This window comes from Pollachius pollachius, assembly GCF_949987615.1.
Source record: "Pollachius pollachius genome assembly, chromosome: 4".
NCBI classification, from domain to species: domain Eukaryota; kingdom Metazoa; phylum Chordata; class Actinopteri; order Gadiformes; family Gadidae; genus Pollachius; species Pollachius pollachius.
Window position 1 is genome coordinate 24,560,432 of NC_136937.1, and position 25,191 is coordinate 24,585,622.

Genomic DNA, 25,191 nt, shown 5'->3' on the forward strand with positions numbered 1-25,191 from the left:
GGGAACAGTAGTTAATAAGTCAGTTAGTATATAGTAGCAGTATTCATGTGTATTTGTAGCCTACTGCTTTATAAAGATTAAAAAAACGCTTAACTTACCATCCACTGGGTGGCAGTATTGGCTTGTGCATTTAAAGACAACTCACCTTGCTTTCGTGTTATTGGGAATTCCATCGCTCAACGTTACCTGTGAAACAATAACTTTTCACTCGTTTTGAAGCCGCCTTAAAGTTAGGAGTCTAAATTTTGCTTCTGGAGGAAGTGTTTCTGTATTGAGGGAAATACCTAGGTCTATAGACCTCACAGTGTTTTGTAGGCTTTTCTAATGGCAGCATGTGTGATATGATCAATTATTGTTGGGATATAATTTGGATGTCATTTGAACAGATATAATGTCAATAAGTAAATTTGATCAATGGCAGCTGTTCCTAACATTGAGATTCAAAGCCATGAGATCCATATATTGTTTGGTTGTTAGCAGTAAAAAGTTTGATCCCATTGAAAACAGTGAGATATAATTATAGACAGGCTGATACAATCGATTGGTATGATCACACACACATAGTGAGCGGTCCTTGGGAACACAGGGCCAGCTGCATAAAGGAGCCACAGAGTGAAAAACAAAAACCATTAGACACTAAATGCATCAGTGTGACCATGTCTCTCTGATGCTTTATCACTTGGCTGCATCTAAAACTATTCACTTCATGCACTTCATTTTTTTTGTTCTAGACAGGTACAACAAATGAGTACAAGTATGTTAACCCATTCTGAGCTGTTGCCATTTGATATTTAACACAATACTTCACATCCCATTCCACAGCAGATATTCAGCTTTTTACTCCCAGTTCATTTAAGCACACCCCTGAAATAACTCAATAGGTTTGACTTTAGAGGGTTTGGCGTGTTAGCTATCGGTTTTTCCAACTTTAGTGCCATCTTTCTATCACGACTACGATGAGCTCATGAGGGTTGAACGGTCATGAGTATATACACCTGCTTTTGATACTTCAGGTTCTGTGTCCGGTACAGAACAAACACTTCAACATTCACCCCCACCACGGCTGTCCCTGCAGGGTTAGGGTTGAATGCTCAAAAAATATAGCACACTTTTGCCTTCCCTGTGTGCGAGCAAGGTCATGTGCAGACACCAAACCGAAGGTCATGGACACCTCCTGGAGATTATAACACAGTAATGTTATTGTCCAGAGATTGTTGACATTTTCCCCAAACACTGATTACAGCCCATTCTAGCAGTAACAATCCCAGCCCAGGAGAGAGCGAGAGCGAGAGAGAGAGCGAGTTTCACACACATCTCAGAAGATACTGTCGCTTTCTCTGGTGAAGGTAAAGCTTTTGGTAGCACTGAGAAGAGGCTGAGCTCAACTTGAGTCCCTTTGCTGCTATTCAAAAGTTAGACAAACATCTTTGTTTAAAGGCTAAGTCAGGTACTTTGCTTCTTTAAACCTCCGGTCAAGCCTCGATATCCAGCGACAGAGGAAAGGAACCACCCCTGGATTGGGTCTTGGTCATTGTTCTCCGTCCGTCTGTGGCCCCGGAGCTGTCGTTTTAAGGGTGAGGGTGGGAGGTAGTGTGGGGCTGCAGCCATGTTGAGTAGGCTGGTCTGGTTGATGATGGTCCTGGGGACCAGCGGCGTGGCTAGGGCCTGTCCGGACGCAGACATGCCCAGGGAGCTGGTCCTGGCTCTGTTCAAGGACTGGGTGCTGGGGGGGATGGGGCTGGAGACCCCGCCAGTGGCCCCTGCATTACCCCCGGGCTGGAAGGGACCCAGGCGGCGGCCCCGGAGATCTAGCAGCGCGGCGGGGGCTGAGGAAGACCACAAGCAGGACCTGGATGCCTCCCAGGTCATTGTGTTCCCCAGCTCCGGTAAGACAACAGTAAAGGTTTTCCACAAATCCAGCCTGAGTGGGTTGTTGAAAGAAGGCCTCAATAGATAGCATGCATAGGCCTGTGATTTAACATTTATTTATTTCAACTTGGAATCACGATGCTTTCAAGCCTCTTAAGTCTCAAAGGAAAACGTAATCTAGCTAAAACTCCTACTTCTACAGCATTTTCTGTTGTGTGTTGTTTGTTGCAAATGTACAAATATCATAGAAAGAGTAAATGTTGATTTTGCTAAGGGCATGGTTACCCGTGGCTACATTTGATTTCAAAACATTGGGACAAAAGGCAGCGCTTTAACACATCAATTGTTAATTAAGACGTTTGTTTGGTTGTCAATTAAATAGATCTTATCATTTAAAAGACCACTAAAACACCCCCTTCTCCCTTGCATTTGATTCACTTGGCAGACTCGCCGTGCGGCAGGACTGAGGTGAGGGATGCTGAAACGGCCACCTTCCGCTCGTATCACTTCCAACCGTCCGTCAACCCCCAGGAGCTCTTGATCACTTCGGCTCACTTCTGGTTCTACGCCGGGCCAGAGTCCAACTCCTCCACCCCGCTCTACATACTGAACTCAGGGCAACACCCGGACCACTTGGCCGCGGTTGCTCTGTCAGTGACCAGCTCGGACGGCTGGGCCACGTATGACCTGGACGATCACCACCGGCCGGCCACGGTTTACTCGGGGCCGATTACGCTGCAGGTGCGCTGTACCAACCGTCTACCCCTCATCAAAGACCCAGATAAAACGCCTTTCCTTCATCTCCATGCTCGCCGGCGGGTCTCCGGTCGTAGGCCACGCCACGCAATCCCGTGGTCCCAGTCCGCCGTGGACCTGTTGCAGTGGCCCTCTAAGCAGCAGCCGGAGAGTCGAGACTGTTGGCGGGACGAGGTGGACATCAGCTTCGACGAACTGGGCTGGGGAAACTGGATCGTCCACCCAAAGGTAGTGACTTTCAGCTATTGCCACGGTAACTGCTCGGCCCCCGACCGTGGCACCGCCCTGCTGGGGATCCAGCGGTGCTGCGCCCCAGCCCCGGAGTCCATGAGGTCCTTGAGGATCACGACGACTTCGGACGGCGGGTACTCGTTCATGTACGAGACTCTGCCCAACATCATACCTGAAGAGTGCAGCTGTTTCTAAACAGACTAGGCAGAAAACAATAAAATGAAATAGGCCTACGTGCAATGCAGTAGTAGACTATTGGGAAATCAGTGTTGGCTAATTCTTCATCCCCTCCCCAGCTGAAACTTTATAGCTCACTTATTACACACATTTAAACTGTTGTCGCTCGTCCTTCCCACATTTCTGCAATGATGCTTTGCTACAATATGCTTGTATGTTTATGCATGGAGAAATAAACACTGAAACTGAACATTTTGTCTGAGCAACCTTTGGGGGCAGGGAAGGCTGACCCTCGGACCACAAACCACTTCACAGCCTTGTTACTCCGTCAAGCTGTCCATTTTAATCAAATTCATGTCTGACAACTGGACTTCATGGCCTTCATGCCCATCTACCTATGCATATCTTTTCAAAAGGAATTGGTCAGTCATTTGGTCGATCTGTTAACCTTGCCCTCTTAAAAGCAACACCAACAATAGATATTAGTCAATGCCACCCATGAGAAGGTCTTTCAAGTCAGACATTAACAAAACCTCAACTTTGGTTGCTCAAAGTGTTGCAAATAATGTTTGTGTTTGGGACAACAGACACTTTCAAACACAAATTCAAATGCATTTATTAACTGGCCATTAGAAAATTACAAAAAAAAAACAATTACAAAGCCAAACCATATTAAAAGGGAATGTACCATGTGTAAAGTATTCTTTAGTCAAAAAAAAGAAACTGTTGACAACTTTACAATACACAAATCAGCTCAAGTTCATCAAGTTCCAGACGACGAAAAGTCTTATTCCCAGCAGGCCTCGACAGCAAGACTCCATCAGGTGGACAACCAGATAAGCTACAACGTTGGGGTTTTAAAATGCCTATCAACATGAAGTCAGATGGAATCGGCACATAGGCTGTTATGGGGGTAAAGACTGCAAGACAAACAGGTTAAACCATCAGGAACCATTTGTATAACACACACACACACACACACACACACACACACACACACACACGACTTAAACCTGCGAAAGCCAGCATCGAACCAGAAAACGTTAAAGTGCCACAATTTCTTTTCAGAAAAGTAGGTTATTACCAAAAGCAAAACGAAAAATAAGACTTAAAGCTCAACAGTCAAAGGCCAACATTTGCAATAGTATGGTCTTGTCAACTCAAACAAAACATCATCCAGTCATTGTAGAACTAGTTTCAAGCTTTTCCCAGGTAAACATCTTAAATTTGAGTTTCTGCGTAATACAAGGAGTGGCTTAGGAATCCACACACACATATTAGGTTGAAATGTAAAGTGGTGACAAAATATAACTCAACTGTCACCCACACAAAATCCCCACCCACCCACACATTTGAAAAGGGAGGAGAACAATCATCTATAACTTTGCTTGGTGGGAGAGCAGAACCTTGAATCCCTTTCAAAAAACAAAACTTAACGAACAAGGCAGGGGACCCCCATAGCGGTGCCAGCGGTACAGAAGACGACCCTGCCTTTAACATGCAAGCAGATACCGTGCTCTCACAACACTCCAACCACGGTTCTTTGGATTGTATTTGTTGTTTGGGCCTTTAATACTGAAACACACATTTCTCTCTCCCTCTTACACACATAAACACCTCTCCCTCACTCACACTTTGGTTTTCCCGGCTTCTTCGACATTTCTCCCCTCTATGGATGCATCCTTCCGTTCGGGGCCCGTGGGAAGCTAGCTCAGGCATGGACTCCTACAAAAAAACAGATCATCTATTAGGACGGCAGGTATTGTACCTGTAGGCCATGCGATTCATTTGAACCAGCAACATCATTATTGTAATAACCTGTGTGCACAGTTTGCGACCCTTTAAATGGGGAATGAAAAAGGTATATCCCCCTAAGGGGGGGGGGGGGGGGGGGTCAGTTGGTCGTGATTTGCAAACGGCCACTAAATCCTACACACTGCACCAATAATCGTCAACAACTCAAGATGTAAATATCCCCAAGCGCTACCTTTCTCTCCGCCCTCGGCGCGCCTCTCCTCAACGAGGTTGTGCCGGTTCTGCTCGGCCGATGTGGGGTCCGGTCCCCCGCTGCCCCCCTGGCCCACCAGGTCCAGCTGCAGCTGGGCCTGCCTTATGTGGCGCCGCAGCCGCTCCAGCTCCTGGCCACCACCTCCACCCTCCACCCCAGGACACTCCCGCCCAGAGTCCGCCAGCGGCAGGAGGCCAGTCCCGGCCTCCTTGGGCCGGTCATGCTTCACCGTGGCGTGGTAGCCCGGGGGCGCAGAGGCGGGCAGTGCCGCGCCCGGCCGCCGCCGCCCTCCTCCTCCTCCTCCTCCTCCTCCGGGCGGCCTGGTTCGGGACGCCAGGGTGGCCCGGCGGCGGAAGGTGTCGCGGAGGCCGCCCACGCCAAGGTGCACCATCTCCAGGAGTGTGAGGAGCAGGCAGAGAAAGGATACCACGTACATAATCAGCAGGAAGATGGTCTTCTCGGTGGGCCGTGACACAAAGCAGTCAACCGTGTGGGGGCAGGGCAGCTGCGTGCACACGTAGTCCGGCGCAACGCGGAAGCCGTACAGGAGGAACTGGCCGTAGAGGAAGGCCACCTCGAAGGCGGCGCGGGTCAGCAGCTGGCAGGCGTACACCTTCATCAGGCCGTCCGCCTGGATCTGACGCCGGCCGTCGTGCTTCTTCTCCGGGCCTGCAGGAGGAGAGACCAGGAGGAGAGACAGGAGGAGGGGCCGAGAGGAGAAAAAAAAAAAAACGGAGATATACTGGTTATCTAGGGCACGCTGCAGGCAAAAAAAACAAAAAAAAAAAAACAAAAGCCTTTACATGTTCATTTCATTACACAGAAAGTCATATTTTAACCGTGAAAATGTGTTTTTATTAAAATTCTCAGACAAATGTAACCGACTCCTGAATAACTCACGTTGACGTCATGTCTACAGCCAGGCATTAACACGACTACCACTATTCAAGGTATGGGGTTTGATTCCTACTTGGGTTACCCCTGCTTAGAAATTAATGCGCTCAAGGTATTACAACACAGAAGCTAAAAAACACTGACACGCGTCAAGTGCAACCCCTAGCACCAATGGGAAGCGCCCCTAGCATCAACAGGAAGACCCAGGCCTGCAAACTAGTCAACTATCAGATTCCAGCTTTCAAAATGCGCATTTTCAGGGGCGGCGACACTGAGCAATAGGACAGTGGCGTTAAGGGTCGTGGGGCGGGGCGCCGCTGGTGTGGGGGTTGTACATAGAAAATAATAGGGACGACTGTTTTGACGCACGCTGTTCGCCGGCGGTGTACTTTAGGCTTAAGGCTCTTCCAATACAGGCGTCCAAACAGCGTGTTCACATTATATTCTGGTCCGTCATTGAAAATAAACATTTTTAGCTTAGCAAGCTAGAGCTCCAAACGCGCTGCCTCCCTTCTGCGTACCATTGTCCGCCTTCGCCTTCTCCTTCTCCTTCTCCTTCTCCTTCTCCTTCTCGGGCTCGATCTCCTCCTCCATCATGGGGTCCTCCTCCCCGTCCTCCATCGCCTCCTCATAGTTGCGCGCGGCCCCGCGGGTCACGATGGGCATGCCCTTGCGTGCGCGGCGGGAGGGCTGGTACTGGGGGTCGCCCATGCGGGCCACCTTGTGCGTGGCGAAGCCCAGGTACATGACGGTGGGCGTGGTGATCATCAGCACCTGGCGGGGAAGGAAGAGAGGGAGGAGTCACATAAACGTACACTACCGTTCAAAAGTCGTGGCTAAACCAGACAATTTCAAGTTTTCCATGAAAACTCACTTTGATTTAACAGTTTTCAGCTGCGCTAACATAATTGAACAAGGGTTTTCTAATCCATTGGCCTTTTAACACGATTAGCTAAACAACGTACCAGTAGAACACGGGAGTGATGCTGGCTGGAAATGGGCCTCTGTACACCTATGTAGATATTCCATTAATAATCTGCCATTTCCAGCTAGAATAGTCATTTACCACATTAACAATGTCTAGACTGTATCTGACTCATTTAATGTCATCTTCATTGAGAAAATGAAGATGACAAGTGACCCCAAACCTTTGAACTGTAGTGTCGTGTTGGGGGGGAACCATTACGCAGAGCGGACACACCTCCCCGGGACTCACCTGGAAGACCCAGAAGCGGACGTGCGAGAGCGGCGCGAAGGCGTCGTAGCAGACGTTCTCGCAGCCGGGCTGCTGCGTGTTGCACACAAAGTTGCTCTGCTCGTCGTGGTAGATGGTCTCTCCGCCCACCGCCGTCAGCACGATGCGGAAGATGATGAGCACCGACAGCCACACCTTGCCCACAAAGGTGGAGTGCTGGGAGATCTCGTCCAGCAGCCGCGTGAGGAAGCTCCAGCTCATGGTGCCTGAGCTGCGGACCGGGGGCTAGCTGGGGGCACTGAAAAAGCCAATCGGAAGACACAGGGAGTTTGCAGGGAGAGAGAAGGGTACACTGACAGACCAAGAAAAGAGAGACACAGACCAAGAAAAGAGAGAGAGAGAGAGAGAGAGAGAGAGAGAGAGAGAGAGAGAGAGAGAGAGAGAGAGAGAGAGAGAGAGAGAGAGAGAGAGAGAGAGAGAGAGAGAGAGAGAGAGAGAGAGAGAGAGAGAGAGAGAGAGAGAGAGAGAGAGAGAGAGACCAAGAAGAGAGGGAGGGACAGACAGACATTTGGTTGTCAGCCAGTGGCCACCAGACAGGTTGAGCTTGGATGTCTTGTTCAAGGAGGACTGCGTACTATGCCGGTAGCCACAACATTATCCTGCCCACAGTTATAATATATTGTTGTCTTTATTTCTAAACCGACCAATTCATATTAGTTTATTTCCTTCCATCATGCTAACAAGCAATTAATTCATTGCAACCAATCAGCTGCCAGCTACACTGTGGGGGGGGGGGGGGGGGGGGGTCAAGTGACTAATTGGAGGGGATACGTACTGCACATAGGGCCTCTACGAATAGTCAAATCTAACCTATATGCCTCCTTTCCTTAACCTTTGTGGAAAACGTCATCGGGTCAAGGAGAGATGAAAAGGTGCTTCTTTTCGAACATAGGAAAAGCCAGCACTGTTTAAAATTAATTAGACTCCACTTTACCTAACCGTCATTGCGCGACGCCCAGTATTGCTGACCTCTAGCGTGGAACTACAATTTTCCGAAGTTGGACTACAACAAGCGCTCTTTCGATCCATGCATTTGTCGTATTGATTTAAATCAGGTTGTCGCCAACAGTGAGAATCACTTAGGTCGGACTTGGCCAACGGGAATATTATGGGCCAGTTGAATCCCAATTCACATATGAAAAAAAATTTGGCTCAACTTCTGTTGATGTTGAAATGAACTGCCCCCAGTAGTCTCTTAATGTGAAGTCGACATTTTATTTTCTTACGGTGTATATTGTGCGCTTAATAACCAGCAATAAATGAATTAATTTCAATTCAAATAATGTTTCTGGAATTGGTATCCATTATCAATTTTATTTTCTTCTCTTCTTCTGCTTTAGTCAGTAAACTTCGTCGGTGGCATGTTGCTTTAAATATTGCCACCGTAAAGGATTATGGGATACCACTATCTCCTTTCGCAAAGGTTGCTCAGGAGCAACCTATGCTAAAGGAGGGTTAAAAGGATACATTGAGGCTCCTTTCCTAAGCATTTTTTGAATTTGAACCACCTTTTCTTCAATAACTTCCAGGTGATCTCGTTAGGAAATTAAATTTCCTATGCAAAAAAGAGAATGGCCCATAGTCTGCGATATAGGAATCTATTTCAGCAACAATGTGTCCAACAACATGTGATTACCAGAGGGGGAGCCATTGTTGAAACAGATTAACAGCGGGATGCAAAGGTGTTGTGGATGAATATTATAATGCATGAAAACCTGATAGGTTTGATATAGATGTTACTCAACCACTATTTGTCATCACAAGGGGAGTGGGGGATCTTTAGAAAAGGAGGGGGAAGAAAGTCAACAATTGCTCCAATATTCTGAGCAGCGAGAGTCCTAGCCGGAGGCAGCAGTCCACCAGCGAAGGCTCTAATCCAACAATCCATCTTGTTGCCATGCTGACTTCAAACTGCCAACGCCGGAATCAAAGAGGAGGCTAGCATGTCGCAGCTAGTCGCAAATGGAAACTTGGTTTGGGTTTAGGGCAGGTGTCATTGATGCCTTGTTTAATACAGGCCTTTATTCTTATAGAGTGCTTATGACTCTGAAGAAAAGCTGATGGACCTAGCGAGCTGTTGGGACAGGCCTTCACACTCAGTTACTGACATGAATAAAACTAATTACAACCCATACAAGTAAAAAACAATGCATACAAATTAGGAGTGATGAGATGTTCTTATTCAAAACAAACAAGGCCACCACAGAAATGAACCGCAACTGCTCATTGAAGCATTTATCGAGTTTGCATTGCAAGTCGTCTGTAAAACCACAAAACACTACCGTCTTTATGGCTACCAAACAAATGGTCTCCACAACTCCAAGTGCCCTCCATAATAGACCTGAGCCCAGGTCCGACGGGCCGAGGTTTATAAACCATAACTAAATGATGTGATTCCTCAGCCAAGGAAAGCAAGGAACTCCCAGCCAAACCGCAACATTCTTCAGTTCTTCTCAACTTTACTCATCTTTTTAATCCTCTCCTCCTCCTCGTGGCATTTAACCGAGAAGCACAAAACCACTGCATTGATTCCAGTAAAAAATAATAATGAAGCCTAGGTTGGCAGCATCAGTTAAACAAATCCTCAACACTTCTAACGGGAGAAAAGTTCAAGTGATGTGGTTTTTCCTGATGTGGTCCGATAAATGGAACTGGGCTTCGCAGATGGCCTGATGGAGCCTCTCATGGTTTGTAGTTATGTGGATACCAAGAGAGCCAATTCTATTTTGATGAAGGGAGCACATCCATATATAACCTCATCCACATGTTATAACCATATTGTCATACCAAACTCACAAACAAATGGAACTTCCAATCAACTGAACCACTAAGGGTGGTGTTCCGTTACCAGTCCCAAAAACTGCATCTCAACATCAGGTACATTCCACAATGTATTGGACAGGAAGCCTCAAAGCCTCAGGAACCAGATTGTTGTTCAATGACACAATCATACAATAGAATAAGCCAATAGACAAGTAATGACTTAAGTTAAGTGATGCTAACAATTATTGGTGTGAGCTTAATGTTTTGTAGGGACCTTAACTCAGCATCATAAGTTCAGGCGTATATTATGTCTTCGTTCCACACACACACACACTTTGATGGGTTTAAGGTATAGCTTACACAAAGGGCAACCTGTTATGCACACCTTTGAATCAAATTGCATATTTCAATGCAAAAAAATGCTTCTGCCCCAATGCCAAGGACTCATAACAAGCATGCCTTCAGGATTCTTTGTGCTTGATTAATTGTGGAATAAGTAATGTAAATGCGTAAGATGCCAAACAACGCCTTTGTGTTTTTAGAGCTTAGACTTGATACCCTTTAAATCTGAAAAATAAATTGCTATAAAAAAAACATCACAAGTTTTAACAAGCCCACTTTGCTGTGAACCTACACAGCTGTGAAGTAAGCCAACACCTCTTTCCAACTGCATACCACATTCATGTCTAAGCCAATATTAAAGGTCATTACTCAGACATTGGATAGCAAACGAGACACAGGTTTTTGTGGGGTATTTTTGACTGGGTCATCAATGCGCATGTGTCTTGAGTTCTGTTGATTTGAGAGAAACTCAAACTCACAGGCCCATAAACTGTAGACAAACTCATCACACATCAAACCTCTTCCACACCACCTGAAGTCCTCCAACAACAGTATTTAAAGTTTGCTGCTGACTGGTACGATGAAGTGTCGAATGAACTGCACATTAAAAATGAAAAATACAATGCATTAAACACAAAGGCAAACGCCAGAGAAGACGTGCTTTGCAGGCGGGCCATTATTATAATATACTTCTGCAGTATAGAGTTTGGACAGGGCAAGGCTAATTAAAGGTCTTTGATAAGCCATCAAATTGATGAGTTATATTTCATAGGTTACCTAATATCTACACTTTTGCCAGACTTATCGGCGTCATACAGGCAAGACCTTTGCTCTTCCACGTGTGAGGGAAGGTGTTTGTGTTTTCCATTAATGTGCATGTGTTTTTAGAGTGTGTGAAGCCTTCTGGATATGCAGTTCTTACGACACGTCCCGGCCAACGTAGACTGGACATAATCCTGAACTAAGTTAGCAGAATCTAGCGGCTTGAACAGTAGCTACAATTCTAGATAATTGGAATACACCTATATACAATTACAGTGAATACCTGGATGGAGAACCCCTTGGATGGCCAAATTCTATCTTTGAGAAACGTTTTGTTCCATTTCTTTGTTTACTGAGCAACTAGCTGTAGTATAAAAATCCACATAATGCAGCTTTAAATTAACAGCCCCAAAAAACTGCTGCTGGCGTCAACTTTGGCCTCCACTTAAAATGTAAAAAAAAAACAAATAAGGATTGTCAACTGTGTTTCCCGTCGGAAAAAGACGGGTATGTCAGTTGTTGGGTTGAGACACTTCCTTCAAGTTGGAAAGAAATTGGCAGATTCAGAGTTTGCGGTTCAATAGATCATCACTGAAACATCGTTGCGACGCAAATGACACCTCTAGGTAAATGTAGCAACCGAGAGAACCAGCTACAACCTTGTTTTCATCCAAACGAGCCGTCTTTAGAGAACGGTGAATTGCATTGGCTTCTATGAGCTGTCGGCTTTCAGCCGCGAGTTTAGGGACCGTCTGCAAAGTGCAAAACTGAAAATGTCCACAATGGTCAAATTTCAATAGCGTCGCCATTATTGACTCTAGAGATATATTATTCAAAACTAAAGGTTGTAATAAGACCATAGAGAGGCCATGCCTATTTGGAAAAAAGTTTTGGAGCTCTAGATTCAACAATAGCAACGCTATTGAAATTGTAGCCAAATAAAAATTTCTCAAAAATAATGAGATATATTTTTCCAAAGTAAAGGTTGTTGTAAGACCATATAGAGGCTATGCCTCTATAGAGCAAGTTTTGTGGCTCTAGAGTCAACAATGGCGACGCTATTGCAATTTGACCATTGTGGTCGTTTTCTGTTTTGCACTTTGCAGATGGTCCCTAAGCTAGGGGCTGAAGGCTGACAGCTCTTAGAAGCCAATGCAATTCCCCGTTCTCTAAAGACGGCTCGTTTGGATGAAAACAAGGTTGTAGCTGGTTCTCTAGGTTGCTACATTTAGCTAGAGATGTCATTTGTGTCGCAACGATGTTTCCCTGATGATCTATTGAACCGCAAACTCTGAATCTGCCAATTACTTTCCAACTTGACGGAAGTGGTTGAGACTGTGGATCCTGTGGAGACTTTCCTGTTGGGGGGGGGGGGGGGGGGGGGGGGGGGGGGAACCCGTGTCTTTGCGATCAGGACCACCCCCCTGTGATCCTTTGCTGCACGTCCATCCTCTCTCCCATATAGAGATGGGATTTATGGCTCTTTGAAGGGAGCCGGATCTTGAAGGAGCCGTTCTTTTCAAAGAGCCGTTCAAAAGACTGGCTCATTAATTTATTTTTATGAAGCTAGCCTAGTGGTAACCCTTTTTATCTGGGAAATAATCACTGGGAGGAATGATAGGGTAAGATTTGGATCTGAATTGTTCAGACTTAGACATAGGATATCTGAGTTTGATAAATTTTAATTATTGAATATAATTTAACATGTGTGGACTAGATTTTAATGTATTTTCTGCATTCGTTGTAAACATTACACAAGGTGGTGCTATATCCCTCTGCTTTGACACTAAGATCACTATTTTGGATCTTTGTATACAATGTGTCATATTTTTAGAAAGAGTTGCTGCTGTGCTTTCTTAGGCTCATAGTTGCAGTACTCTGCCTCCACACGCGTGAAACCAACAAACGCATGTTCCCGCTTCTGACTGACATGTGAAATTTGCATATCAACATTCCACCACGAGTGCACTCTGCATGCTCTCCGTCTCAGTGGAGTAGGAAGAGGAGCTTGTGTGCGCATGCTGTGAAAAAAAAACAAAAGAATGAAAAACAAAAAGAACGGCTCACCACTGCGACTCGGTTCCCATCGTTCACGTTAAAGAGCCGTTCAATAGATTCAGTTCGTTCGTGAACGTCACAACTCTACTCCCATAACTCCCTGTCTATTTCAATCGCTAATAAAGCCTAAAAATGCAGTAAATTAGGTAAATCTTAAAAAAAATAAAATAAAACATTTAGTCCGACGCAAAACAAACCACACTTCACCGAAGAAGTCCTGGTGGAAAATGATGGGGAAAGAAGGGGGGGTAATATGTGAACACACCACGGATCCACATTCCTCCCTAACCAGAAGCAGAGCACCGGGCTGCAGGACGAAAACATCAAGCCCAGCATGGAAAATAAACTGTACTCACAAGTTCAAAATAGTCCCCGATATATCAAATGGTTGTTTCCACAGGCTTGTTTTCTTAAAAATTCAGTAGGCTACACATTTAAATGGAAACACTTCAGTTAACTTCAGCAACAAGGTGAAGCGCTTCAACGTGTGGGACGAGCATCAGACAGTCCAAAGTTACCTAAGAAAAAACTGCAGGAGAGAGATGTTGGACGATAATGATAATAATAGTTGAGCTACTATACAATGGTTTTCAATGGGCTGAAATAGAAAGTTTAAAAGGACACGCCGTGTAAACATCCACAGAAATGAACGCAGCCTACTACCTGTGGCGAATCGAAGAACAAACGTGGAGAAGATCCCGGTCGAAAGGCATACAAAGCTCCAGTAGTCCTCCAGAAGCGGGTCGAAACGTCCCCAACAAGTCCACCGACTTCCTCCCGGATCTAATTGATCCGCCGGCTTTTGCCAATTAGTCCTCGTCACCAGCACGAGCCACTTTTAATATTAACCCATTGGACGCTTCGAGGCGGAACACCCACGTGACACCGACCACAGGGGCCGCTACTGGACCGAACGGTCCCGAAACGCGGCCCTCCCACATGTCCACGTCATTTCTCCTCTCCCCCACCTACCTTCCAAGGAGGCCTCCGCAGGCAGACACACACACACACACAGAATACCTTCCCTCCCACATGTTTACTAATTTCTCCCCCCCCCCCCCCCACCTTCCAAGGAGGCCCAGCAGTGTGAAACCTGAGAGGACCTAGTGGGCTACTGTTCAGCATCACCAACATCTGGAATCTCAATTAGTGCCCAGAGAAGGCGGGGCTTTTACTTTGAAGTACCTCAAAGTGTAAATATTGGGCGTGGCAATTTATCCGTAATATTATACGAGGTGTAGTTTGCCACTTGCTTATGATTATATAACATTCTTATATGCCTTGATGTTGTCTTAAATCTTGCGTTAAAAGACCCCCTGCATACATTGCAACTTAGATGTTAGGCACATTTAAAATGTGCTTTACAGAGTCGTCTGTAATAGGGATTGGATTATTACACAAAATGTAGCTAGACGTTTATAAGAAAAACCTTTTTAATACAGGAAGGCATTCAGTGGTGAGGGAGTCTACAAGGCATGGAGTGGGAGGTGGGGTTTGAAATATTTGAGGTTTGTGATTGAAATATTATAAACTTAACTTCCTCATCCCCATCTTCAAACCGCTAATCCAAGGTCGGGTCGGGGGCAGCATCTCTAGCAGGGGGCCACAGACTTGCCATTCCCAGGCCACATAAACTTAACATGTTAATCTAAAACCCCTAACTTGTTGATTTAAAACACTTGACATGTTTTATCCCAATCGGTTGAGTAAATATTCAAGAGTTCACTATAGGCTGTTCTCATTGACTTTAGTCCCGTCCATAGCTTTAAGTTTCTCTTTTGTCCATAAACAAACAACCCATACAAAGTATACAAAGTGAAACGTTGTTCACGACGATAACATTTCATTTTATTCATCACACATTGTTCTCGTATAGAAAAATATACTTTTGTTAGAAATTTCAAAAACAATTTGATCCAAATAAATTACGGTTACCGAAGGCGACGAACCTCATCATCCTCAACGGAATTACACTGTTGCGACCGCCACGCCCAACACAACAACACGCCCACTCGCTCGCACCCATAACCGCTCACCCGCCACAGAGCAGCTCTCGCTTTGAGGAAAGCTTTTTTTTCACGTGACCCTACATGGGTGCTGAGGTCATGCCCAAGGTCACCTTCATGGTCGCCATGACCGCGGGTGACCTTTTGACCTCCAAGACGAGGGAGGCGGCATGGCTTAGTTAGGCACGCATGTGGGCGCATCCCCCTGCCCCTCTACTCGCACGCGTGCACGCACACACACACACACACACACACGCATGTACACGCACGCCCTCCCCCCCACACACAGATCCCCCCCTTCAGCCAGAGAAGGTTAAGGTGTTTCAAAGGCACAGCTTTAAACCAAGCTTTAAAATGTTTTAATATGATTACGTCACATTGCGTAGCGAATACAACAGCATTAAAACACACACACACACTCAGGCCAACTCAGGAGGTGGTGGGGTCGTGCAGGGTGGTTGCGAGTGCGACTCCGAACATGGTTTCCCATTGGTTGCGGATGCAGGTGAGCAGGTGGGCTGTGAGCTGGGGGGTCTCGGAGCGCAGGCTCCAGGTCCTCTCCTCCTTCAGCGTCTGGGTGAGGACCACACACACATATACAGGAACGCACACACAGGCACGCACACACAGAGACACACACAGGCAAGCACACACAGGCAAGCACACACACACACACACACACACACACACACGGTTAAACCAGCAGCCCACCCGCACCTGTCGCAGACTACTTCTGAGGTACAGTCACTGTTTTTAGTAGGATGCAGTTCCCGGAGCGAGAAAATATCCCAAACGTAACTGAAACATTTCCCTTTCCCGGAAGTCCCGCCCCCTCTCTCTCGCCTCTAGACCATGTCAATGAAAGTCCCGCCCTCTCTCTCACCACTAGACCCATGTCACTGAAAGTCCCGCCCTCTGTCTCACCACTTGACCCATATCACTGAAAGTCCCGCCCCCTCTCTCTCACATCTAAACCCATGTCAATGAAAGCCCCTTCCTCTCTCTCACCACTAGTACCATGTCACTTGAAGTCCCTCTCTCTCTCTCACCACTAGACTTATTGCTGAAATTCCCACCCTCTTTATAACCTAGACCAGGGGTTTTCAAAGTATGAGAGAGTGAGCCCCCCCTCAGAGAACAAATTTCAGCTGAGCCCCCCCCCCAAAAAAAATGTTCTAAATCCCTGTGTTTTATAAGATCTTTTAATTATTTTACACATTTTAAACATCTCTGATCATATCTTAAACATCTCTGATCATATTTTACACATTTTAAATATCTCTGATCATATTTTTGAAACATTTTAAAGATATTTTTGAAACATTTTAAACATATTTTTGAATCGTTCTAATCATCTTTGTGCGTTTTTAAACACATTTCTTAACACATTTGAACATCTTTATCTAAGCATGTTTTTGCTTAACTTTTTTAAATACATTTGAACAGCTTAATCTGTAAACTGCCAGTTTAGCATTCTTTTTAGCTCACCTCTAGGGTGGGAGCAATGAGTTTGCGTCTTTAGCTGTGTTCGAAATCGTTCCCTATCACGGATATAGTGCACTATATAGGGTGCTCGCCATTTTGTAGTGGTGTTCGAATTCGCAGTGGTAAATTTCATTCACTATATAGTGGACTTAAAATACCCAAAATTTGAGTAAACATACGATGTTCTCTACATGTTACTCCCGTATACCACAATGCAATGCGGCCGTGTGTTTCCGGAGGAGAAGAAGAAGCTGAATAACCGCAAAAAAGTATACATTTAATGATGGAGTCTCTGGCTTTCATTTAGAAATGTCAACAATTTATTTGGGATTTAAAATAGAAAATGTTACATTCAAAATGAATTTAAAAAAAAACTTGATCAAGGAAATGTAACACTCAACATCAATTCAACCTCCAGCTTTTCTCGTGAGTGCCCGGTTTGTGTACATGATATGGGCGCATCTGTCTGAATCACACAAATACCCGGCGCATTTACTGACGCTAATGACGTTTAGAAATGTTCAGCGTAGTGTCCGAATTGTCGTTTGTTCGCTCCCTATATAGTGCACTATATCATAAACACTATATAGGGAATAGTGAGTGAGTGAATAGGGAACGATTTCAAACACAGCTTTAACTTTGCGTCTTCACATATTTTTTCTGTTACTTTTTCTGGTTTATTTTTTCTCACGTCGCGCCCCCCCCCGAGGAACTCTGGCACCCCCCAGGGGAGGCGCGCCTCACAGTTTGAAAACCACTGCGCTAGACCCATGTCAATGAAAGTCCCGACCTCTCTCTAACTGCTAGACCCATCTCACTGTAAAGGTGTGTTCACACCAAACGCGAAGGGGCGACAAGATCCAATACAAAGTGAACGTAGAGACGCGAATCGGGCGAATTATTCGCTAGAGAAAACCGGCGACAAGTTGTCACGCCACACTTTCGCCCTGCACAGGCAAGTGCGTTCACGAGGATTAGTAGCGCGACAAATTCGCTCGAGTTTAAATATTTCAACTTTGCCGCGACATTTGCGTGATGACAGCCAATCAGCGTTCAACCGGCAAACCGTTCCCTGCAGTGCAGTCTGGGGTGAACCGCAGCAAATTCGCCTGACAAAACATGCACAGTGACAGTTTATGATTTGTGGCGCGATAAAACTTGGGCGACAATGCGAACGGGCGACAAATGTGTCTTTTGGTTTGAACGCACCTTAAGACCCGCCTCCTGTAGGGCTGAACAAGTAACTGATCTAGGAGCTGTTGGACGGACCCACCTCGTCTAGGGCTGAACTAGTAACTGATCTAGGAGCTGTTCCCACCTCGTCGTACAGTTGAATGTCCATCCTGCATGCGTCAGAGGGCCAGAGTTTTGCCGAGCTCACGCAGCTGATTGGCTGGCTCTCCAGGACGGTCGCTGCCCCACTCGATGGTTCCACACTGTCATTGGCTTCGACGGTCGCCGGGCTCTTACACCATTGGTGGTCTTCGTCAAGCAAGTAAAGCGTCTCCTTGGTAACCAGCACAGTCAGTGGAGTCCAGCTGTTGTCTAAAAGAAGAGACAAACATGATTATTATTAATTTCAGGTTTATTTTTATTGTTTAATTTCACAAATCCTAAATCCTGCTGAGCACTGCAGCATTCCGACGTCCGTGTTCGCAGGATAGTGTAATCAGGGTGTTCGGCAGCAGGCCCAAAGGTTGAGGGTTCAAACCTCAATGTGGCCGATGTTTAGCGAACCTTTGAAAAACGTTTGTGGTGTGCCAAATATTTTTTATAACTATGTCAAACCACTGGCGTGGGCGTGGGTTGGACACGTGTTCAGCGCTGGCCGGGCCCCACGTACGTGGCTGAACTGCATGCTGGGACATGCTGCCCCAGCTTCCCTCTACATGTCTACAGCTGTGTAGCCGACGGCCGTGTTCCTAACAGCACGCCCTGGAGGGGGAGAAACCAATGCTTGTCTGTGTGTGTGTGTGTGTGTGTGTGTGTGTGTGGGTGTGTGTGTGTGTGAGTGTGTGTGCGAGCAAAAACATCTGTTGGCTTATCAGCTGCAGTGTCTGCGTGTGTGTATCCATGCGCACACACACAGACCCATACATGCACACACACACACACACACATGCACACACACACACACACACACACACACACACACACACACACACACACACACACACACACACACACACACACCTTGAAATAGGAACGCTAGGAGATAGAAGAAGTGAAGATGACCGTCTTCTGCTTCGGTTTCGTCTTCACACACCAGAGGCCTGGAACAAGTTATACCATCAATACATGATCAATTTACAACCAATTTACTACCAATACACACACCACATGCCTGGGAGGAACAATTAATACACAACTTTGATTATCAAAATCATGACACCATTATTAAACAAATACATTATTATTACACAAATACACTGCCATTACACTATTATTACACAACTAGAAAATGCGGTGAGTGCTGTAGTGCAAAGTGAGGTTGAAAATACTTTTTTAATAAAGCCACATAGATTAAGGCATAAAGAAACGTTAAATTGCTTAAATCAACTGAAGGGATTTGAACAAAAGTTCAAAAGTCTAAATGGAGTAAACAATGTAAACATGCACACCATTTAAGAAAAAGTAAATGGTTGGAAACAAATAAAGTGACAGCTGAATGAAAAGTGCAAAGCATTGCTAAAAATGCAGAAATGTGAAATGAATTGAACTGAAGAATCTGAATGGTCAAATGTATTGCCCTGCACTGCTGGTGTGTGTGTGTGTGCGTGTGCGTGCGCGTGTGCGTGTGTGTGTGTGTGTGTGCTCAATAGAGTGGGGAAAAACCGCCCAATCTGGCAACACTGCCTGAACGTCCTCCGAAACTAGCCCAATCCGGCGAGAAAAAACGCCCAATCAGGCAACACTGCTGAACGTCCTCATGCTCCAGCGTCAACGTAAATCAATGAGACCAACTAAAAACGAAGCCAGTATGAAACTAAAACTGTGATTCTGAATAAAGTTTAAATGATATCGAAATTCTGCTTGGAAGATACAAGTGTGTTGATTCGTTTAATGGTTTGAATGATGGTAAACGGTTCAAATTTGACCGAGTTACGATGTCTTAGTAATTTAAATGTCAGAATGGGCAGACGGCTTCAATGGGACCAACTGTAGAATATGATGGTTTGAAACTAAAACTGTGATTCTGAAGAAATTTAAAATGATATCGAAATTCCGTTTGTGTTTTGAAAATACAAGTGTGTAGATTTGTTAAATGGTTTGAACGAAGATAAACGGTTGAAAATTGATTTAGTTACATCTAACTGTTTGAAGTACCAGAGGACGACTCTGCCGTCCTCCCATTGACTCCTATGTTAAAAAAAAGATAATATTTAAAAAGTATAATATATTTAAAAAATCTGAAAAGAAGCGTGCAATTCCAAGCTATTCTGAATATTTTAAAATTTGAATGGAGTCTCTAGGTGAAAAATTGAGGAAGGAGATAGGTCCCAAAGTTTGTAGAGAATAATAAAGAAAGAAAGAAAGAAAGAAAGAAAGAAAGAAAGAAAGAAAGAAAGAAAGAAAGAAAGAATAAAACTTATGAAGAACAATAGTTGAGCGCTGCATGCACTCACCTAAATACACTACCAATACACTATTTTTACAGAAATACACTACCAATACACTATTATTCCAAAAATAAACTAATATTACACAAATATAAGACCAATACACTATTAATACACAAATATACTACCAACATACTATTATGGCATCATTAATACATTATTATTACACTTATCAAATACAGACACACACACACACACACACACACACACACACACACACACACACACACACACACACACGGTACCAGAGGTGATGCTGGGGGTGGAGGCGGGAGTTGGAGATAGACTTCAGTTTGCTGCTGGACTTCGGAGCCAACTCACGTACTACACCTGTTAACACACAACACAACATTATAACACAATACTACACCTGTCAACAAACAGCACAACATTAGCTGTCAACACACAACACAACTCAGTACTACTACTGTTAACACACAACACAACATTACAACACAGGTCAATACTACACCTGTTAACACACAACACAACATTTCACACGTACGTTCACAAGACAAAAGCCGAAAAAGGGAGCGAGGACACTAACAGTAGCTGGTGTCTTTTAATTTGTAGGTACCACTGTGAGACCTTCAAAATAAGAGATCCAAGCAAACACGTAACCCCTAAACACACCCAAACAATAGAAACACAACCAAAATGGCCCATGCTGCAGGCTAGGATTTCTACTGCCAAATAGGGGTGGGTGGGGATGCCTATGGAGCACAATACAGCAGGTACCTCTAGAAGCATGAGATTGAGCGTGACAAGGACAAGCAGGGGGGCGTGCGAGGCATCACAGGAGTGGGACAGAGAGAGAGGGGTGCCTCTGTTTGTGAATAGAGTCACTTCAGAGCGGGCCCCTACACTTTGGGGCTCCTGCGTCGTGTGCACACACCGGTCAGGCGGCCGAAGAAGCGTTTGCAGCGGGCGTCGTCCCGCACCAGCAGGGTGTAAGCCCCGCCCCCTTCCTCAAACTCCATGTGGATGGTCTGGGAGCACAGGCCCACCTCCAGGTAGCTCAGCTCCGTGATTGGATGGCTGTCCCTCTTCTGTAGCCGGTCGGACAGCTGGCCGTTGCTGGGCGGAAACACGAAGAAGGATGGGGATTGGAGAATGGTATTAACTCGTAGGAAGACAGAGCTGTCCTCTGATTGGCTCAAAATGGTGTCAGGTGTGCATCTGTGTTTAGTTATAGTGCACTTATAAACACACGGCTAGCCATCTTCACTACTTTTACTAATAATTAATACATTAAATGAAATTAAATATTGTAGTGAGATTGTAAGTTGACATGATATTCAATACTATATCTAAACTTTCTAAGAGTCTCTACCACAAACTAAGTCAAAGCACACCTACTTTTCTAATCATGTGCGTGTCTTAATCATATATATACATTTCATCACACACAACTACTCATACTCACTGGGTGGACGATGACATCTCCAGGAAGTAGATCCTCTGATTGGACACGACCAGAAGAGAGGGAGACTCCCCCAGTTGGCCAAATCTAACCGTGGACATCTGGAAACAAACAAACACAACGAAATAAACAAACCCTTCCTGTTTCTGCCTTGGATCAGATACATTCTTAGTAGGTACTTTAATTATTTAGTCACATTAGTTTTAAGTTATGGTACCGGGAGTCCTGTATCACAACATGCATGGTATCAGGACTGAGTCTTGTATCACGACATACAGCTCATGCTACCACTGGCAAGATCGCGTGAGTTATCTCACGTGATCGGCTTTCTTGATCGGTGCTTTTGGGGTTCTCCGATCAAGCTATTTTTAGCCAAAATCTGCCGGCATCCGATCAATCGGAGCTTCTCTAATCACGACATACATGGTATTGGACTGAGTCCTGTATCACAACATACATGGTACCAGGACTGAGTCTTGTATCACGGCATACATGGTTTGGACTGAGCCTTGTATCCCGACATACATGTATCTGGACTGAGTCTTGCATCTGGACACACATGGTATCGGACTGAGTCTTGTATCACAACATATTGTATCATATTGGGACAGTATTGTATCAGGACATATATGGTATCATATTGGGACAGTCTTGTCTCAGGACATGCATCGTTGACAATGTCACTGCCATCTTCCTACCTTGAGGAAGGAGTGCAGCTCCTCCTCCTCCTCCTCAAACACCTCCATGTCGAGGAAGAGCTGCAGTCGGTGGTCCACGGCGTCGTAGTCCTCCGCCAGCACGTCCAGGTCACCTGCAACCGGCAACAACCATCAGCATGGGATGGTCGGATATCATAAAGGGGCGCGGCCCCGGTTGGCTGTTTCCTCATATGAGAGAGTACTGCTTCATACACGTGGTGGGAGAAAGTGAAGAAACGTTGGACCATTGACGGCATCCGTGAGGGATCGCGTTCTTACCAAATTGGAATAATTTGTGGTCCAATTTTTCGAAAATAAAAAAGTTATTTGTCAAATCTTTAGACCAATCTTTGTATTTTTTTTTACAACTTTTCTGCAATTGTCAGTTGTCTTATATTAGCAGTACATTGTACACATATTAGAAAACAGCCAAACGTAACATTACATGATTTCATCATCATGAATCATAAATCATGATACATGTATAAATTGTAGAATCGTACCGTTGGGGCTCGACCTATCAGGCTGCTCTGCTCCACTCAGTTCATCGCCGCTAGCCGCCATGCTAATCCCAGTGCTAGCGTAGCAGTAGCTCCCTGCTAGCTCTTCTTTGCCGTGGGTCTCGGCCCAGGAATCCACCTGGTCCTGCCCGGCCTGGAGGGAGCTCTCCTGAGCCGTGACGAACAGGGATGAGGGGTCTTGAGAGGCGCTGAAGGAGGTGGAGACGGCGGTGGCATTGAGGGTGTACTCTGGTATTGGACTGCTGCTGGGGTTTGCGTCACGGGACAACAGATCGTCGGAGAAGGAATTCTATGGCGAAAAGCAGCGCATTTATTTTAGAAAGTACTTTTGGAGGTGTTGTGTAGAATAATTCCTTAAAAATCTTTGGATGGTGTTGTGCATTGCGCTGTTCAGAGTAAATGTATCAGTCTTGACCTCAATCACAGGAACAGCCTCAGAGGGCTCCCCACACACACACACACACACACAGACACACACACATTATTATACATAATGATACATTATGATATGATATCCAGAAGCCCAATAAAGGACAAGGAAAGTCCCCCCCAAGAGAAGGAACCCAGACGAGGGAAGGGAAAGTGTTCCCGTTACCTTTCTCTTTTAAATAATGTTAGAATGACAGGTTTGTGACTTACTAGAGACGAGCTGACATGGGCAGGGCTCTCCCGGTCTCTGGCGTGTTTGATTGGTGTGCTGCTGGAGGGAGCTGATTGGACGGCCAGATCGACCACATGATCGCCGCCACACTCTGGACACACCGTGCTGTTTTCTGTTCAAAAACAAAGATCTATTTGATATCTTTCATCAAAAGTTACCCTTTAATAACTTATAATAAATATCTCACGCATTGCTTAACATTATCTCATCTGAGTATTTTGTTATCTGTAGTTATTCAATGGGAAATGTATGAATTGCTCAACAGTTTTTGTAAAGGACCCAATTTCTACATTTGTTCTACAGAATACACGGCACTATTGAGTAGTCACAAGCTATAATTATTATTTTATTTTTTGGTGAATTTATATGGACTTATATTCTGCCTTGTTGAAAGGACTTTTATTTTGATACGACGTGCCATATGGAGAGTGAGTTCCTAGCGCGAACGAAGGAAAAGAACAGAACGCAACAGAAACGTAAACAGGGAAAGAAGGATAGTGATATAGTTAAGGTTAAATACTGAATTGACTTAGCACCCGCCGAAGAGGCACAAGGTCAGTGTTCATGTAATGATATACGGTTAACATATGTTAATGTTATTTGAAATGATTTTGTACTATAATAAGACATTTCACACATGCGTTCATATACCACGTAATTGTACCAAATGTTTTGTTAAGTTAATACATTACATTAGCTAGGTAGTTAATGTATTGTATTTGCGCTCTGCCTATAGCTCTTATGGTGGTTTATTGATGGACTAAGGAAGGATTTCAATAAAACAAGAAAACCATCAGTTTAAGTCTGGACCATTCATCGGTTGGGATGCTACAGTTCTCAAGAATTGAACCACACAACAGCAATGAATTGATGTTGTGTAACATTGTGTTTTGTATTTTTAACCAGAGGCCATTTTTTAACTTGGCAACACCCATGTAGGTACATGAAAATCCATTAGACCAATTATTTTTGGAACAAAAACTCGATGATCCCTGACAGGGACAAACTGTTTTAAGAAAATCCAGCCCAAAGGGTTACTAAGGTAACCTAAAGTATCACTTGAAATGGGTTATTCTCATTTTATTCTCGCAGGATAAATGAGTGTTGGATTCCAGTCTTCAGGATTGGACTGGGGTCAGTTAGAACCTGCCCCCCCTTAAGAGACACAACCCCAACATCTTGTCAGAGGGAAGTGAATGTGGTTCTGACGATTTGATTGATTTTAATGAAACGAAACACCACATTTTTGCTTTCTATCTCAACACTCACTCCCTGACTCCTTGACATTTCAGACGACAACTGATTGAATCTTCTTGATAAATGAAGTGAAAACGGCACGTGCCAAATGTGTCCATGGGGTGGGATTTGAAGAGAGACGTATGAGTGTGTCCTGGGTATAATCTCTATCACGGCTAATCTCCAGCTCATGTTTCAACAACCCTTCACCGGCCTCACCTTCTCTCACACTGCTGGTAGCCTTCCAACACTAAAGAATGTTGCCGCGGGCTACGTGACTGACTCATCAGATGCGTGTACACGTTCAAATCACGCTTGTATAATGATACCGTACCGGGAGCCTCGTTCAGTACGTTGTTCCATAGAAGGCCTCGGAGTGACCTCGCACATCGCGGTCCAACAGAATAGGCGTGTGGTGCATGGTAT

At 45.0% G+C, this 25,191-nt stretch overlaps 3 protein-coding genes across 4 annotated transcripts in view; 1 reads left to right on the top strand and 2 right to left on the bottom strand.

Annotated features, from left to right (window-relative positions):
- Window positions 1–1,633: 1,633 nt before the first annotated feature.
- Window positions 1,634–3,051, top strand: inha (inhibin subunit alpha; the record flags this gene model as incomplete). Its single annotated transcript, XM_079734248.1, has 2 exons — window positions 1,634–1,886; window positions 2,315–3,051. 2 exons carry the CDS (start codon window positions 1,634–1,636, stop codon window positions 3,049–3,051), a joined length of 990 nt encoding a protein of 329 aa, XP_079590374.1.
- Window positions 3,052–3,663: 612 nt separating this feature from the next.
- LOC307074399 (gap junction gamma-1 protein-like) lies at window positions 3,664–13,989 on the bottom strand. 2 transcript variants are annotated; one of them, XM_079734548.1, is made up of 5 exons: window positions 13,779–13,989; window positions 7,152–7,428; window positions 6,457–6,709; window positions 5,021–5,710; window positions 3,664–4,758 (listed from the first exon to the last, which is right to left on the bottom strand). In XM_079734548.1, the coding sequence occupies exons 2-5, from the start codon at window positions 7,389–7,391 to the stop codon at window positions 4,745–4,747; spliced, it is 1,197 nt and encodes a 398-aa protein (XP_079590674.1). In that variant the 5' UTR covers window positions 7,392–7,428; window positions 13,779–13,989; the 3' UTR covers window positions 3,664–4,744. The 2 variants fall into 2 exon arrangements, with proteins under 2 accessions (XP_079590674.1, XP_079590675.1); XM_079734549.1 differs by having other exon boundaries at window positions 7,152–7,482.
- Window positions 13,990–14,988: 999 nt separating this feature from the next.
- The window catches only part of stk11ip (serine/threonine kinase 11 interacting protein), a 30,891-nt gene continuing 20,688 nt past the window's right edge, over window positions 14,989–25,191 (bottom strand). The window contains exons 18-26 of the mRNA XM_079735430.1: window positions 23,508–23,641; window positions 22,851–23,157; window positions 22,348–22,460; window positions 21,653–21,750; window positions 21,122–21,303; window positions 20,472–20,556; window positions 18,800–18,879; window positions 17,925–18,151; window positions 14,989–15,694 (exon numbers count right to left, since the gene is read on the bottom strand). Coding sequence (XP_079591556.1) covers window positions 15,551–15,694; window positions 17,925–18,151; window positions 18,800–18,879; window positions 20,472–20,556; window positions 21,122–21,303; window positions 21,653–21,750; window positions 22,348–22,460; window positions 22,851–23,157; window positions 23,508–23,641 — 1,370 coding nt within the window. The 3' untranslated portion in view covers window positions 14,989–15,550. The remainder of the gene's footprint in view (window positions 15,695–17,924; window positions 18,152–18,799; window positions 18,880–20,471; window positions 20,557–21,121; window positions 21,304–21,652; window positions 21,751–22,347; window positions 22,461–22,850; window positions 23,158–23,507; window positions 23,642–25,191) is intronic.